This window comes from Theropithecus gelada, chromosome 16 (genome assembly GCF_003255815.1).
Source record: "Theropithecus gelada isolate Dixy chromosome 16, Tgel_1.0, whole genome shotgun sequence".
NCBI classification, from domain to species: Eukaryota; Metazoa; Chordata; class Mammalia; order Primates; family Cercopithecidae; genus Theropithecus; species Theropithecus gelada.
In genome coordinates this window covers 63,866,562-63,882,787 of record NC_037684.1, presented here as the reverse complement: position 1 = coordinate 63,882,787, position 16,226 = coordinate 63,866,562, and the positions used below count along the sequence as shown (strand labels likewise).

The window sequence follows — 16,226 nt, the reverse complement described above, 5'->3', positions numbered from 1 at the left end:
GTCTCAAAAAAAAAAAAAAGAAAGAAAAAGATGAATCCCAAATATCTTTTTTTTTTTCTTTTTGAGACGAAGTCTTACTCTGTTGCTCAAGCTGTAGTGCAGTGGCGTGATTACGGCTCACTGCAACCTCCACCTCCCAGGTTCAAGTGATTCTCCTGCCTCAGCCTCCCGAGTAGCTGGGATTACAGGCTCACGCCACCAGGCTGGCTAATTTTTGTATTTTTGTTTTTTGTTTTTTTTTTGAGATGGAGTCTTGCTTTGTCACCCAGGCTGGAGTGCAGTGGCGCGATCTCGGCTCACTGCAAGCTCCGCCTCCTGGGTTCACACCATTCTCCCGTTTCAGCCTCCCGAGTAGCTGGGACTACAGGCGCCCTGCACCACACGCAGCTAATTTTTTTTTTTTTATTTTTTTTTATTTTTAGTAGAGACAGGGTTTCACCATGTTAGCCAGGATGGTCTCGATCTCCTGACCTTGTGATCCACCTGCTTCAGCCTCCCAAAGTGCTGGGATTACAGGCGTGAGCCACCACGCCTGGCCAATTTTTGTGTTTTTAGTAGAGATGGGGTTTCACTCTGTTGGCCAGGCTGGTCTTGAACTCCTGACCTTGTGATCTGCCTGCGTTGGCCTCCCAAAGTGCTGGGATTACAGGCGTGAACCACCACGCCCGGCCATCCCAAATATCTTGTTGGGTTGTTTTTTTTTTGAGACAAGTTTTCATTCTGTTGCCCGTGCTGAAGTGCAGTGGTGCAATCATAGCTCACTGCTCACTGCTCAGGCTCAACCTCCCAGGCTCAAGTGATCCTCCCACCTTGGCCTCCTGAGTAGTTAGGACTGCAGGCGTGCACCACCACAACTGCCTCTTTTTTGTTTTCTTTTTGAGACAGTGTCTTGCTCTATCACCTAGGCTGGAGTGCAGTGCTACGATCTCAGCTCACTGCAACCTCTGCCTCCGAGGTTCAAGCGATTCTCCTGCCTCAGCCTCCTGAGTAGCTGGAAGTACAGGCATGTGCCACCACACCTGGCTAATTTTTGTATTTTTAGTAGAGGTGGGGTTCTACTGTGTTGGCCAGGCTGGTCTTGAATTCCTGACCTCAGGTGATAAGCCCACCTCAGCCAAAGTGCTGGGATTATGGGCGTAAGCCACTATGCTTGGCCTCTTGTTTTTTTGTTTTTCTTTTTTTGGTGGAGATGGGGTCTCACTATGTCGCCGTTGCCCAGACCATTCTTGAGAACTCCTGTGCTCAAGAGATCCTCCTACCTTGGCCTCCCAAAGTGCTGGGATTATAGGCGTGAGCCACTGTGCCCAGTAGCCCCAAGTATCTTAATGGTTATTCTATTGTTTACGTTGCCTAAGCTGGTCTTGAACTCCTGGGCATAAGCATTCCTTTTGCCTCAGCCTCCCAAAGCACTGAGATTACAGGTGTGAGCCCCACCATGCCTGGCCTCCTCATCCCTTTCTTGATACTTTTGGGTGGTCTTCAATATCTCTTTGATTCTCTACTTTTCTTTAGGTTTATTCTCGAGCCAATGAACAGGAACCTTGTGGCTGGTGGCTGGCCCGGGTGCGGATGATGAAGGGAGATGTGAGTGACTGGGAATGCCTTTGGAGAACTACTGAAACAAATATTTTATTCTTAGAAAGTTGCTCAGGTCATCCACAACTTCTCCTTTTTTACCATATGCCAGTTCTATGTTATTGAATATGCTGCCTGTGATGCCACCTACAATGAAATTGTTACCCTGGAGCGACTTCGGCCAGTTAATCCCAATCCCCTTGCAACCAAAGGCAGCTTCTTCAAGGTTACCATGGCTGTGCCCGAGGATCTGAGAGAAGCGTGAGTGTTAAGGATGGTGGGAATGAGGGCCCTCTTTACAGCCCTAATCTCTGGCTTTATTTCTTCGAGGCATCACTCCCACTTTGCAGTTTTCTCTGTTGTTCCCCTGGCCCTCTAGAGCCCTTCTTGCTAAGAAGACACTCTGTTTATTTTCCCATCCTTGTTCTTTAACTGTGGTCCCTCTTATTTTCTTATGCACTCAGCCCTGCTCCTCTGATTTTTTTTTTTTTAAATAGAGACAGGGTCTCACTATGTTGCCCATGCTAATCTTGAACTCCTGACCTCAAGTGATCATCTTGCCCTAGCCTCCCAGAGTGCTAGGATTACAGGTGCAAACCACCATGCCTGGCCTCCCCAGAGCTCTTCACTGTACTCTCTGTATTCTGCCCTCTGAGTACTTTTTTCCTCTGCAGCTGCTCCAATGAAAACGTCCATAAAGAGTTCAAGAAAGCGCTGGGAGCCAACTGCATCTTTCTCAACATCACAAACAGTGAACTCTTCATTCTGGTGAGTTTATTCTGCCTGAATTTCACATAAGCCCTTTGAACATTTTTTCTTTTTCCCCTTTTAACCCCTTTGCAGAAAGGAAAGGGCTTAAATGTGCTTATATTTATTTGTCAGAGAGGACTGTGTTGCTCCTGACTCCTACAGGCCCAGGTAGTCCACCTTTTTTTTTCTTTTTTTTGAGACGGAGTCTCATTCTTGTTGCCCAGGCTGGAGAACAATGGCACAATCTCGGCTCACTGCAACCTCCACCTCCAGGGTTCAAGCAATTCTCCTGCCTCAGTCTCCCGAGTAGCTGGGATTACAGGTGTGCGTCACCACGCCTGGCTAATTTTTTTTTTTTTTTTTTGAGGTGGAATCTCACTCTGTCGCCTAGGCTGGAGTGCAAAGGTGTGATCTTGGCTCACTGCAACCTCCGCCCTCCAAGTTGAAGCGATTCTCCTGCCTCAGCCTCCTGAGTAGCTGGGATTACAGGCACCTGCCACCTCGTCCGGCTAATTTTTTTTTTTGTATTTTTAGTAGAGACAGGGTTTCACCATCTTGGCCAGGCTGGTCTTGAACTCCTGATCTTGTGATCCACCCGTCTCGGCCTCCCAAGTTCTTGGATTACAGGCATAAGCTACCGCACCCAACATGCCCAGCTAATTTTTGTATTTTTAGTAGAAACAAGGTTTCACCATATTGGTCAGGCTGGTCTTGAACTCCTGACCTCATGATCCGCCCACCTCAGCCTCTCAAAGTGCTGGGATTACAGGCATGAGCCACCATGCGCGGCCTCTGACCTTTTTTTTTAAACGCGATAATCATGTTGCCATCTGGGTTGGAGACCCTCTCTTGATACTTGGACTTTCAGAAATAGAGTATGTAGCTCTCACCTTATGCTTGCTCTTTGCTTTCTCTCTAAACCATTGTCCTTCAGTACCCGGATAGTCAGCCTTTGTGGGACTGACAGTGAGTCTCCTCCTTCCTAGCGTCATTTCTTTTTTTTTTTGGAGATGGAGTATTGCTCTGTCACCAGGCTAGAATGCAGTGGCACAGTCTCGACTCACTGCAACCTCCGACTCCTGGGTTCAAGCGATTCTACTGCCTCAGCCTCTGGAGTAGCTGGAATTATAGGAGTGCACCACCACGCCTGGCTAATTTTTGTATTTTTAGTAGATACAGGGTCTCACCCTCTTGGCCAGTCTGGTCTCGAACTCCTGACCTCGTGATCTTCCTGCCTCGGCCTCCCAAAGTGCTGGGATTACAGGCATGAGCCACTGCGCCCAGCCTGCTAGCTTCATTCCTCAACCCTTTTCCCGGGATTTAGGCATCCTGATTTCTAGTCCCTGGCTCTCCCTCAGTGTTTAGTCCAAGCCAGTTTTAATGACTTTCCCACCGGTTTCCTCACAGTCAACCACAGAAGCCCCTGTGAAGCGAGCATCTCTGCTGGGTGATATGCATTTCCGAAGCCTGCGCACCAAACTGCTACTTATGTCCCGAAATGAAGAAGCTACCAAGCACCTAGAGGTAACTTTTAGCTCCTTTTCCTCCTGCTGAAGATACTGCCTTCCTCCCTTCCTACCCTGTCCTCCATCCATGCTCTTGTATTTACAGAACAAAGACTAAGGCTTTTTCTGGGCAATTAAACCTGGTTCAGCTATTATTTTATCTCAGACTCCTCCAGATGACAGAGCTCTATCATGGTATAGTACAATTATTTTCAGATTTCTTTTAACCAATTTTTTTTTTATTTTTTCGAGACAGAGTCTCGCTCTGTCACCTAGGGTGGAGTGCAGTGACATGATCTCGGCTCACTGCAACCCCCATCTCCTGTGTTTAAGCAATTCTCATGCCTCAGCCTTCTGAGTAGCTGGGATTACAGGCATGTGCCACCACACCCGGCTAAGTTTGGTATGATTAGTGGAGATGGGATTTTGCCATGTTGCCCAAGCTGGTCTCGAACTCCTGACCTCATGTGATCCACCCATCTCGGCCTCCCAAAGTGCTGGGATTACAGGCGTGAGCCACCACACCTAGCCGATGGCACCCTTTTTGATGAAGTTAAATGTTACTTGGAACCACAATGCATAAAATAATCAGTCAGAGCAGCTCTGTCTAAAAGTGGAAAGGACATGGCTCTTACCTCCACCAACACCCCCAAATCACCTGTGGAAACCAAACGACTTTGCAGGATATATTTGAGAACCATTTGGACACTGGGCATACCACTGGACTTGGAATGCTAAGTCTTGTCAAATAATTGTCTTTTGGCAAATAATTTCATTACGCTGAGATTTATCTTCATCTGTGCCAGTGAGGTCGGTAGGCTAGAGTGTTTCTTTTTTTAAATTTTATATTTAAAATATTTTTTCTATTTGTTCATTCTCACAACTTAATAGGTAAACTAGAACATTTCTTTTATTCTTTTTTGTTTTTTTTTTTCAAGAGGGAGTTTCTTTCTTGTTGCCCAGGCTGGAGTGCAATGGCACAACTTCGGCTCGCTGCAACCTCCACCTCCTGGGTTCAGGCCATTCTGCTGCCTCAGCCTCCTGAGTAGCTGAGGTTACAGGCATGTACCACCACGCCTGGCTAATTTTTGTGTTTTTTAGTGGAGACAGGATTTCACCATGTTGACCAGGCTGGTCTCGAACTCCTGACCTCAGATGATCTGCCTAACTCGGTCTCCCAAAGTGCTGGCATTGCAGGCATGAGCCACTGCGCCCAGCCTCGTTTTTTCTTTTCTTTTTTGAGACAGGGTCTCACTCCCATTGCCCAAGTTGGAGTAACATGGCTCACTGCAGCCTTGACTCCCCAGGTTCTGGTGTTTCTCCTACCTCACCCTCCTCAGTAGCTGGAATTACTTGCGTGTGCCACCATGCTCAACTAATTTTCTTTTTTTTTTTTTTTTGGATGGAGTCTTGCTCTGTTGCACAGGCTGGAATGGAGTGGTGCAGTCTTGGCTCACTGCAACCTCCACCTCCCAGATTCTAGCAATTCTCCTGCCTCAGCCTCCCAAGTAGCTGGGATTACTGGCGCCTACCACCACACCCAGCTAATATTTTTATTTTTAGTAGAGATGAGGTTTCACCACGTTGGCCAGGCTGGTCTTGAACTCCTGACCTCAGGTGATCCACCTGCCTCGGCCTCCCAAAGTGCTGGGATTACAGGCGTGGGCCACTGTACCCAGCCTAATTTTTTTTTTTTGAAACATAGTCTTGCTGTGTCGCTCAGGCTGGAGTGCAGTGGCATGATCTCGGCTCACTGCAACCTCTGCCTCCTGGGTTCAAGCAATTCTCCCTCCTCAGTCGCCTGAGTAGCTGGGATTATAGGAGCCCATCACCATGTCCAGCTAGTTTTCATATTTTTAGTAGAGTTGGGGTTTCACTATGTTGGCTAGGCTCGAACTCCTGACCTCAAGCGATCTACCACCCTCCCAAAGTGCTGGGATTACATGCGTGAGCCACTGTGCCTGGCCAATTTTTTGTATTTTTAATAGAGATGTGGTTTTGCCATATTGCCCAGGCTGGTCTTGAACGTATTTTTGTGTTTTTTTTTTTTTTTTTTGAGACAGGGTCTCGCTCTGTTGCCCAGGCTGGAGTGCAGTGGCGTGATCTCGGCTCACTGCAAGCTCCATCTCCTGGGTTCATGCCGTTCTGCTGCCTCAGCTCCCCGAGTAGCTGGGACTACAGGCGGCCGCCACCACGCCTGGCTAATTTTTTTGTATGTTTTTTTAGTAGAGACGGGGTTTCACCATGTTAGCCAGGATGGTCTCGATCTCCTGACTTCGTGATCCACCTGCCTTGGCCTCCCAGAGTGTTGGGATTACAGGCGTGAGACACCATGCTGGGCTGAATGGTTTTTTTTTTTTTTGAGATGGAGTCTCACTTTGTCACCCAGGCTGTAGTGCAGTGGCCTGGTCTCAGCTCACTGCAACGTCCGCCTTCCGGGTTCAAGCGATTCTCCTGCCTCAGCCTCCCAAGTAGCTGGGACTACAGGTGTGTGCCACCACACCCAGCTAATTTTTGTATTTTTAGTAGTGACGGGGTTTCACTATGTTGGCTAGGCCGGTCTCAAACCCCTGACTTCATGATCCATCTGCCTTGGCCTCCCAAAGTGCTGGGATTACAGACGTGAGCCACTGTGCCCGGCCCTGGTCTTGAACTTCTAGACTCAAGAGATCCACCTGCCTGTACCTCCCAAAGTGCTAGGATTACTGGTGTGAGCCACCACACCCAGCCTATACTAGAATATTTCTTTTTTAGGGTGGGCGCAGTGGCTCACGCCTGTAATCCCAGCACTTCAGTACTTTGGGGGGCTGACGCAGGCAGATCACCTGAGGCTGGGAGTCGAGACCAGGCTGGTCAACATGGTGAAACCCCATCTTTACTAAAAAGACAAAATTCAGGTGGGCGTGGTGGCACACGGCTGTAATTTCAGCTACTCGTGAGACTGAGGCAGGAGAATTGCTTGAATCTGGGAAGTAGAGGTTGCAGTGAGCCAAGATTGCGCCACTGCACTCCAGCCTGGGTGACGAGTAAAACTCTGTCTCAAAAAAAAAAAAAAAAGATATGGCTGGGCACGGTGGCCCACGCCTCTAATCGCGACACTTTGGGAGGCTGAGGAGGGTGGATCACCTGAGGTTGGGAGTTCAAGACCAGCCTGGCCAACATGGTGAAACCCCATCTCTACTAAAAATACAAAAATTAGCCTAACAAAAATTAGTCGGGCGTGGTGGCGGCTGCCTGTAGTCCCAGCTACTCGGGGAGCTGAGGCAGCAGAGTGGCATGAACCCAGGAGGTGGAACTTGCAGTGAGCCGAGATTACTCTTGGGCAACAAGAGTAAACTGCATCTCAGAAAAAAAAAAAGGATATTTCTTTTTTTGTTGTTTTTTTGTTTGTTTGTTTGTTTTTTGAGATAGCGTCTCTGTCGCCCAGGCTGGAGTGCAGTGGCACTATCTTGGCTTACTGCAACCTCCAACTCCCAGATTGAAGCAATTCTCCTGCCTCATCCTCCCGAGTAGCTGGGATTACAGGTGTGTGCCATCACACCTGGCTAATTTTTGTCTTTTTTAGTAGAGATGGGGTTTCACCATGTTGGCCAGGCTGATCTCGAACTATGGACCTCAAGTGATCCGCTGGCCTCAACCTCCCAAAGTGTTCGGATTACAGGTGTGAGCCACCACGCCTAGCCTGACTAGAGTATTTCTATGAGATCTTTTTGAATTCTGACATCCTGTAATTGTCAGATTCCCTTTCCTTGGTAGTATAACATTCTAAGTGAATAGGGTGTGTGTATTTGAATACCCATTTCCATTTATCAAGTGAATTGATCTTTTTGGGAGGCTTTTTTCTGTGGCTGTGCAATTGCTGGGTCATGATAATCTTTGACTTCTTCAGGGATCCTGCTCAGGGCACTGGCAGGAAAAATTTACTATTACCTTCAGATAATACAAACTTTATTTTTTGTTTTTGTTTTTTGTTTTGAGATGGAATCTCAGTCTGTTGTCCAGGCTGGAGTGTATGTAGTGGCAGGATCTCAACTCACTGCAGTCTCCACCCGCCAGGATCAAGTGATCCTCTCACGTCAGCCTTTGGGTGGGTGGGATTAGAAGTGCACGCCACCATACTTGGCTAATTCTTTGTTTCTTTTTTTTTTTTTTTGAGACAGAGTTTCCCTCTGTCACCCAGGCTGGAGTGCAATGGTGCAATCTCTGCTCCCTGCAACCTCTGCCTCCTAGGTTCAAGCGATTCTTGTGCCTCGGCCTCCTGAGTAGCTCAGATAACAGGCACATGCGCCTCCACATGTGGCTAATTTTTGTCTCTTTAGTAGAGACGGTGTTTCACCATGTTGCCTAGGCTGGTTTTGAACTCCTGACCACAGGTGATCCACCTGCCTTGGCCTCCCAAAGTATTGGAATTACAGGCATAAGCTACTATACACAACCCTAATTTTAGTATTTTTAGTAGAGACGGAGTTTCACCATGTTGGCTAGGCTGGTGACGAACCCCTGGCCTTAAGGGATCCACTTGTCTTGGCCTCCCAAAGTGCTGGGATTATAGGCATGAGCCATCACACTGGCCTATTTTATTTTGTTTTTTAATTTTTTGAGATGGAGTCTTGCTCTGTTGTCCAGGCAGGAGTGCAGTAGTGCGATCTCAGCTCACTGTAACCTGTGTAGTTAGCACAGAGTGAGCAAAGGGAGACTGATACAAAATTTTGTCAGACAGCAAGTAGATCATGTAAGACATGTACGGTAGGCTGAGGGGGATTTTATTGTGTGTATACTGAGAAGCCATTGAGTTCACAGTGCCTTCTGTTTTGTCTTTTTTTTGGAGATGGAGTCTCGCACTGTCGCCCAGGCTGGAGTGCAGTGGTGCGATCTCCGCTCACTACAAGCTCCGCCTCCCGGGTTCAACTGATTCTCCTGTCTCAGCCTCCGAAGAAGCTGGGACTACAGGCACCGGCCACCTCGCCCGCCTGATTTTTTTTTTTTTAGTAGAGACGGGGTTTCATTGTGTTAGCCAGGATGGTCTCGATCTCCTGACTTCGTGATCCACCTGCCTTGGCCTCCCGAAGTGCTGGGATTACAGGCGTGAGCCACCGTGCCCGGCCAAAAGTGCCTTGTTTTAAACTCCTGTTTCAATGATAGATTGAAAGGGGGGCAAGAACAGAAGCAGGAACAGAGCACAGTAGTCCAGGTGAGAAACTTGAACTGGAGTGCTAAAGGAAGAGAGAGAGAGTAGTTTTACGTAGGATACATTTTACAAGTAAAACCAGTAGGACTGACAGGCTCTGTGATACTGAGAGATACATATTTGGTCTCCTGACCAGGCTCCTGGCATTCCACTTGTAAAATCCTTGGAATCTCCAGTGATGTGTGTTTTGTATGCTGATGAGTTGATTCATGGCTAGCCCCTCTAGGTGGCTTCATGATTAGAGGGTTGGAACTTTCAGCCTCACCCCCACCAGCTTCCAGGGAGGGGAAAGGGGCCGAAGGTTAAAGCAGTCACTGAGGATCAGTGATTTAATCAGTCATGCCCAGTAGTGAAGCCTCTAAAAACCTGAAAGCGGCCGGGCGCGGTGGCTCAGGCCTGTAATCCCAGCACTTTGGAAGGCCGAGGTGGGCGGATCACGAAGTCCAGAGTTCAAGACCAGCCTGGCCAGCATGGTGAAACCCTTTCTCCACTAAAAATACCAAAAAAAGGGAGGCAGAAGTTGCAATGAGCAGAGATCATGCCACTGCACTCCAGCCTGGGTGACAGACCCCATCTCAATAAAAAGACAAAAAAAAAAAAAAAGAAAACTCAGCTGTTCTGCAGGCTTATCTAGAAGACTCTTATAAGTCATTGTAGATCACTTCCCCTCCCTTCCTAGTGTAGTGATTTTGAACACTCAACTTAGTTTCTTTTCCCAACTTTCTCTTCTTGCCTGGTGTAAATCCTTGCTACAATTCAGTCCTATCCAACTTGGAAGTGGGAAGTAGTGTATTGCAATCAAGGAATGTTTCCTTTCGGGTATTATTTCTATTTGGCGCTTACAACATGGGATTCACTCTTCTAAAACCTTTCTGTCTTCCTGCCCCTGAACCCAAGGGTTCCTCTAAAGACTGATTGAGAAATGATGTGAAAGCCTGGTGTTCTATAGGCACATTTTCTGTTTTTCTTAACCCCTCACTTTTTTTTTTTTTTTTTTTTGGAGACGGAGTCTTGCTCTGTCACCAGGCTGGAGTGCAGTGGCATGATCTTGGCTCATTATAACCTCTGACTCCCTGGTTCGAGTGATTCTCCTGCCTCAGCCTCCCAAGTAGCTGGGATTATAGGCGCACCCCACCAAGCCCAGCTAATTTTTGTATTTTTAATAGAGATGGGGTTTCACCATGCAATCTCCTGACCTCGTGATCTGCCCGCCTCAGCCTTCCGAAGTGCTGGGATTATAGGCGTGAGCCACCGTGCACAGCCTACCCCTCACTTTTTACTTAAGTTGTTGGGTTTTATATGGGGATGAGTTGATATTCGTTTGGTTAAGGTAAGAGTTCCTTACACTTGCATGTACCTTGTGAGAAGTACTTTCACACCAGCCTTGTCTAATCCTCTTGCTAGTCTTGAGAATAAGATAAGTTGGATATAATCACTTAGCAGATGACACAAGAGGCAGTGTGTGTTTTAAGATCACACAGATAGATACTGTTAGGGATAGATACTCTTAGGGCCAAATCCAGAACTTCGGTGGGTCTCAGTCCAAACTCTACCCTCTTTACCTTTCCTTCCCCACAAACCATTGGTATTTGGAAGGTAGGGGTGGAATTAAAAGTTCTTGACCTTGGCCAAGCATGGTAGCTCACACGGGTAATCCCAGCACTTTGGGAGGCTGAGGCGGGTGGATCACCTGAGGTCAGGAGTTTGAGACCAGCCTGGCCAACATGGTGAAACCCCATCTCTACTAAAAATACAAAAATTAGCCAGGAGTGGTGGTGGACACCTGTAGTCACAGCTACTCGGGAGGCTGAGGCATGAGAATCACTTGAACTCGAGACACGGAGATCGCGCCACTGCACTCCAGCCTGGGCAACAGAGTGAAACTCCGTCTCAAAGGAAAAACAAAAAGTTCCTGACCTTTCCACACAGGTCCTGGTGGTCAGCAGACTCCAGAGTGGTTCTAGCTTTCTGTTAATATCACATAGTTTTCCTTATTGAAGTTATGCTAAGGGTCATGTGCCTGGGACTGTGTTCTGAGATTCTACCACCATGATTCCTACAGTGACTTTTCCTTTCAGACAAGCAAGCAGTTGGCAGCAGCCTTCCAAGAGGAGTTCACAGTGCGAGAGGACCTGATGGGACTGGCAATTGGGACTCATGGTGCCAACATCCAGCAGGCCCGAAAAGTACCTGGGGTGACTGCCATTGAGCTGGGTGAAGAGACCTGCACTTTCCGCATCTATGGGGAGGTCAGCAAAGGATGTCTTTCTTCTGGGTCTCTTAGGGGATAGAGGGAAGAAAGGCCGAAGTAGAAAATAAGCCTCAGGCTGGGCACAGTGGCTCACACCTATAATCTCAGCACCTTGGGAGGCTGAAGTGGGAGGATCACTTGAGCCTAGGAGTTTGAGACCAGCCTGTGCAATATAGTGAGACCCAATCTCTACAAAAATTTAAAAATTAGCTGGAAGTGGTGGTGCACACCTATAGTCCCAGGTACTTGGGAGGCTGAAGTGGGAAGATGGAGGGGAGGATCGCTTGAGCCTGGGAGTTTGAGACCAACCTGGGCAACATAGAGAGACCCTGTCTTTACCCCCGAAGAAAACCAAAAAACGTTAACTGAGCATGGTGGCATGCATCTGTGGCCCCAGCTACTTGGCTACTTGGGAGGCTGAGGCAGGAGGATCACTTGAGCCTAGAAAGTCGAGGCTGCAATACACCATGATGGTGCCACTGAACCAACCTGGGCAATATAGTCAATAGAGTGAGACCAAAAAATAACAAAAATAGACCAGATCTGTGTCGCCCAAGCTTGTCTGTAACTCCTGGCCTCAAGCAGTCCTCCCTTAGCCTCCCAAACTGTTGAGATTACAGGTGTGAGCCACTGTGGCTGGCCAAGGTCCTCTGTTTTGTTTTTGTTTTTGTTTTTTTTAAGTTATTTATTTGTTTAATTTATTTCTTTATGAGACGGAGTCTAACTCACTCTGTTGCCTGGGCTGGAGTGTAGTGGCATAATCTCAGCTTATTGCAATGTCCACCTCCTGGGTTCAAGAAATTCTTCTGCCTCAGCCTCCTGAGTAGCTGGGATGACAGACGTGAGCCACCATGCTTGGCTGAGTTTTTGTATTTTTAGTAGAGATAGCGTTTCACCATATCGCCCAGGCTAGTCTTGAACTCCTGACCTCAAGTTATCCGCCTGCCTCAGCCTCCTAAAGTGCTGGGATTACAGGCACGAGCCACCTCACCCAGCTGGTCTTCTGTTTTAGTAACAACTCCCCGCTGTTCTTCCTTTAGACTCCCGAGGCTTGCCGACAGGCCCGAAGCTACCTTGAGTTTTCTGAGGACTCAGTGCAAGTGCCCAGGAACCTGGTTGGTGAGTTGGTGGCGTGTATATACAGTTAGAGGTCAGAATCAAGATTCTCTACAGTGATTCTGAGCTTGTATCTAGGATTGGCACCTCCCTGTGGACTCTCAGTTTCACAAGGACAGAGAAACAGTCTGTAATGGGAGTGATAAAAATGAAAGAATGAATTTCTAGGGATTGTAACATTTTGTCCTGTAAAAACACATCAGAAAACTAGAAGCAGGAGAATGAAGTAAATGGAATCCATATAAAGAAAATGAGGCTGGAAGACGGTTTATCAGCTTTATTCTTTTTTTTTTTTTTTTTTTTTGAGACGGAGTCTCGCTCTGTCGCCCAGGCTGGAGTGCAGTGGCCGGATCTCAGCTCACTGCAAGCTCCGCCTCCCGGGTTCACGCCATTCTCCGGCCTCAGCCTCCCGAGTAGCTGGGACTACAGGCGCCCGCCACCTCGCCCGGCTAGTTTTTTGTATTTCTTAATAGAGACGGGGTTTCACCGTGTTAGCCAGGATGGTCTCGATCTCCTGACCTCGTGATCCGCCCGTCTCGGCCTCCCAAAGTGCTGGGATTACAGGCTTGAGCCACCGCGCCCGGCAGCTTTATTCTTATTTCCTTAAAAAAAAAAAAAAAAAAAAAGGCTTAATTCCTCCTTTACTTATTCCAGGCAAAGTGATTGGAAAGAACGGGAAAGTGATCCAGGAGATTGTGGATAAATCTGGTGTGGTGAGGGTTCGAGTGGAAGGGGATAATGACAAGAAGAACCCCAGGGAGGAGGTATGGGTACGGGGCAAGTGGGCATAGAGATTGGTTTCCAGAAGTAAATGGGATTGTCCTCTTAGGGCTGGGATTGTCCTCTTAGGGCTGGGATTGTCCTTTGAGAGGGTGGAGTACGGAAACTTGTTTAACCCTAGTAGATTTAGAGCCCAGAATGATCCCACTGGGCAGGTTCCCCTAGGACACTGGGCGGGGTTAATCCTTCCATTTCATTTTCCTTTCTGATCCATCGTCTCTGCTCTCTGCTCTCCAGGGAATGGTTCCCTTCATTTTTGTTGGCACCCGAGAGAACATCAGCAATGCCCAGGCTTTGCTGGAGTATCACCTTTCCTACCTGCAGGTACCCAGGCTGGGAGAGGACAGAGCTGGGTGTGGAAAGGGTTTGAACTAAGACTGCTGTGGGGGTCAACTCAGGAATTTTGGTGCTCTGTTTGTCTCTCCATGTAGAACAGAAAACATTTGTGGAAATTTGGGGCTATAGGGTTGGGTCCCAGAATTTTCCTTGTTTAGCCAGTGTCTTCCTTCTCCTTGCATTCCTAAGAGATTAGATATAGAGGGACAGTCAGGGTGGAGAAGCATGAAGAAAGGCACTGATCTTATTTCTCCTTTCGCTTCTTCTTCCGTCTTTTACCCAACCAGGAGGTAGAGCAGCTTCGCTTGGAGAGGTTGCAAATTGATGAGCAGCTTCGGCAGATTGGGCTGGGCTTTCGCCCTCCTGGGAGTGGGCGGGGCAGCGGTGGCAGCGACAAGGCTGGATATAGCACCGATGAGAGCTCCTCCTCCTCCCTCCATGCGACTCGAACCTATGGGGGCAGCTATGGGGGCCGTGGCCGTGGCCGGAGGACAGGCGGTCCTGCCTATGGTGAGACAGCTTGGGAACAGGAGGCAGGGAGTGGCAGGGCTTGTGGGTAGAGGCAGAGGTCTGGATGGAAGTTTGGGGAAATCTGGGATGGAGATGATAAAGAAGTGATTGATTGGCTGGGGGACTTGTGAGTGAGAGGGAGAATTCTTCCAGTTTGGGGGATGTGATGGATCCTGAGGTAGGACGAATGGCCGTGAATAAATCCCACTGTGTTCTTCAGGCCCCAGCTCAGATGTGTCTACAGCTTCAGAGACTGAGTCAGAGAAGAGAGAGGAACCCAACCGAGCTGGGCCTGGCGACAGGGATCCCCCAACCCGAGGGGAAGAAAGCCGGAGGCGGCCGATTGGGGGCCGGGGTAGGGGACCCCCACCTGCCCCCCGGCCCACTTCGAGATATAATTCTTCATCTATTAGCTCAGGTACCAGACAGCTGGGTTCATGAATATGGGCCAAAACAAAAGATGATGGGCACCTGAATGCCACCTTCTCCTCTTCTTCCTCTGACCAGTGCTGAAGGATCCAGACAGTAATCCCTACAGCCTATTGGACACATCTGAACCAGAGCCCCCGGTTGATTCAGAACCTGGGGAACCCCCCCCAGCAAGTGCCAGGCGCCGCCGCTCCCGCCGCCGCCGCACTGATGAAGACAGGACCGTCATGGATGGAGGCCTGGAATCAGATGGGCCCAACATGACAGAGAATGGCCTGGGTGAGGGTGTGCCTGGAGTCTGGAAAGTTAGACATGGGTAGGAATCGAGGGTGAGAGGTTAGATGTGTGACTCTGGTTTTTTCCTGCCCTACAGAAGATGAATCAAGACCTCAACGTCGTAATCGCAGCCGCCGCCGCCGTAACCGTGGTAATCGGACGGATGGTTCTATCAGTGGAGACCGCCAGCCAGGTCAGCCAACTCTGGACACCAGAATCCTTCCTCAGAGCTGAGAGAATGGGATGCTTCCTACCCTGTGAAAATCAGGGGTTCGGGTTCAGTGGGTGTCTTGGGCTGGCTACCAGAATTCCATCTGAAAGTCTTAATCTCCTGCCTTCCCCAGTGACTGTGGCTGACTATATCTCACGAGCAGAGTCTCAGAGCCGCCAGCGGCCACCCCTGGAACGCACTAAACCCTCAGAGGACTCTCTTTCAGGACAGAAGGTAGGCAGGCAAGATGTGATTTACCCATCCCTTTTTTGTTGTTACTCTGGGGCAGAGGGCACAACAAATTTCACAAATAAATCTCTTACTGAATTGCAGAGGCAGCTGTGTCTGATGGAGTTTAGACTAGTGTAAACTTTGAATAGGATAGAGAGGAAAGTGTGGTTCACATTTTGTGGATCCCAAGTAAGAGAGACTGGATCATGAGGGAACCAACCTCTGGATCAACAAATGCCAGGAGGGCTTGGATGGTAGAAATGTCTCCCACCTGAATTTCTACTCACCGCTTCTTGCTTGTCTGTTTTCTTTCCCACTTTCCCCTCAGGGTGACTCTGTCAGCAAGCTTCCTAAGGGCCCCTCGGAGAATGGGGAGCTCTCCGCCCCCTTGGAGTTGGGTAGTATGGTGAATGGGGTTTCATAAAACCTCCAGCCTGCACCCCTCCCTTCTCCATCTCGCTTGCTGCCCAACACCATGGCCCTCACAGGCCCAACTGACCTGCGCTGGAGCTGCTCTTATCTAGGGGGGAGGGGGGTGGCACAGCAGCTTGGGTACCCCCCAACCTCCAGGAGCTAGTGGAGGGGTGTGTAACAGGGTCATACCCCCTCCCTCTTGTCCACCCTACCCCCAGGGTAAGGGGAGCCTCTCTCCTTCCCCATCAGACTGGATGTGCCTTTATCCTCTAATGCCCCAATCTCTCTCTGAACACCCCCATTCTCCACCTGTTGGTGGGGGGGTGCTCCTTGACCCACCCAGATTTGACCGTTCAGGGGGCCTCCCCTGCTATCCCTCCTCCCATCCTGTACCCCCCATTTCTGGGGCCTCATCACTGTGGAAGACGGGGATAGTAAGAGATAAGTGGGTGGGAGGCACGGGGAAGGTTTTGGAGTAGAACCAGGGGTGTGTATGAAGGGGGGTGACAAGGTCCCCCGGGGGAGGGGACCAACCTTGTCTGGTGGATGAGAAGGCGTATTTATTTTTCACTGTACAGTATTTAAAAAGAGAATAAAAAAATCCAAATGGCCCTCTGGCTCCTGTGCCGCCTTTGTCCCCAGTTTGGTCCGTTT

General features: G+C 49.0%; 1 protein-coding gene across 1 annotated transcript in view; it reads left to right on the top strand.

Moving 5' to 3' along the window:
• Positions 1-16,183, top strand: part of FXR2 (FMR1 autosomal homolog 2) — a 29,373-nt gene extending 13,190 nt beyond the window's left edge. The window contains exons 4-17 of the mRNA XM_025362964.1: positions 1,513-1,584; positions 1,688-1,836; positions 2,250-2,343; positions 3,733-3,849; positions 11,097-11,267; positions 12,310-12,388; positions 13,040-13,149; positions 13,403-13,489; positions 13,789-14,011; positions 14,232-14,429; positions 14,519-14,719; positions 14,814-14,909; positions 15,061-15,161; positions 15,487-16,183. Coding sequence (XP_025218749.1) covers positions 1,513-1,584; positions 1,688-1,836; positions 2,250-2,343; positions 3,733-3,849; positions 11,097-11,267; positions 12,310-12,388; positions 13,040-13,149; positions 13,403-13,489; positions 13,789-14,011; positions 14,232-14,429; positions 14,519-14,719; positions 14,814-14,909; positions 15,061-15,161; positions 15,487-15,582 — 1,794 coding nt within the window. The 3' untranslated portion in view covers positions 15,583-16,183. The remainder of the gene's footprint in view (positions 1-1,512; positions 1,585-1,687; positions 1,837-2,249; positions 2,344-3,732; positions 3,850-11,096; positions 11,268-12,309; positions 12,389-13,039; positions 13,150-13,402; positions 13,490-13,788; positions 14,012-14,231; positions 14,430-14,518; positions 14,720-14,813; positions 14,910-15,060; positions 15,162-15,486) is intronic.
• The last annotated feature ends 43 nt before the right edge of the window (positions 16,184-16,226 follow it).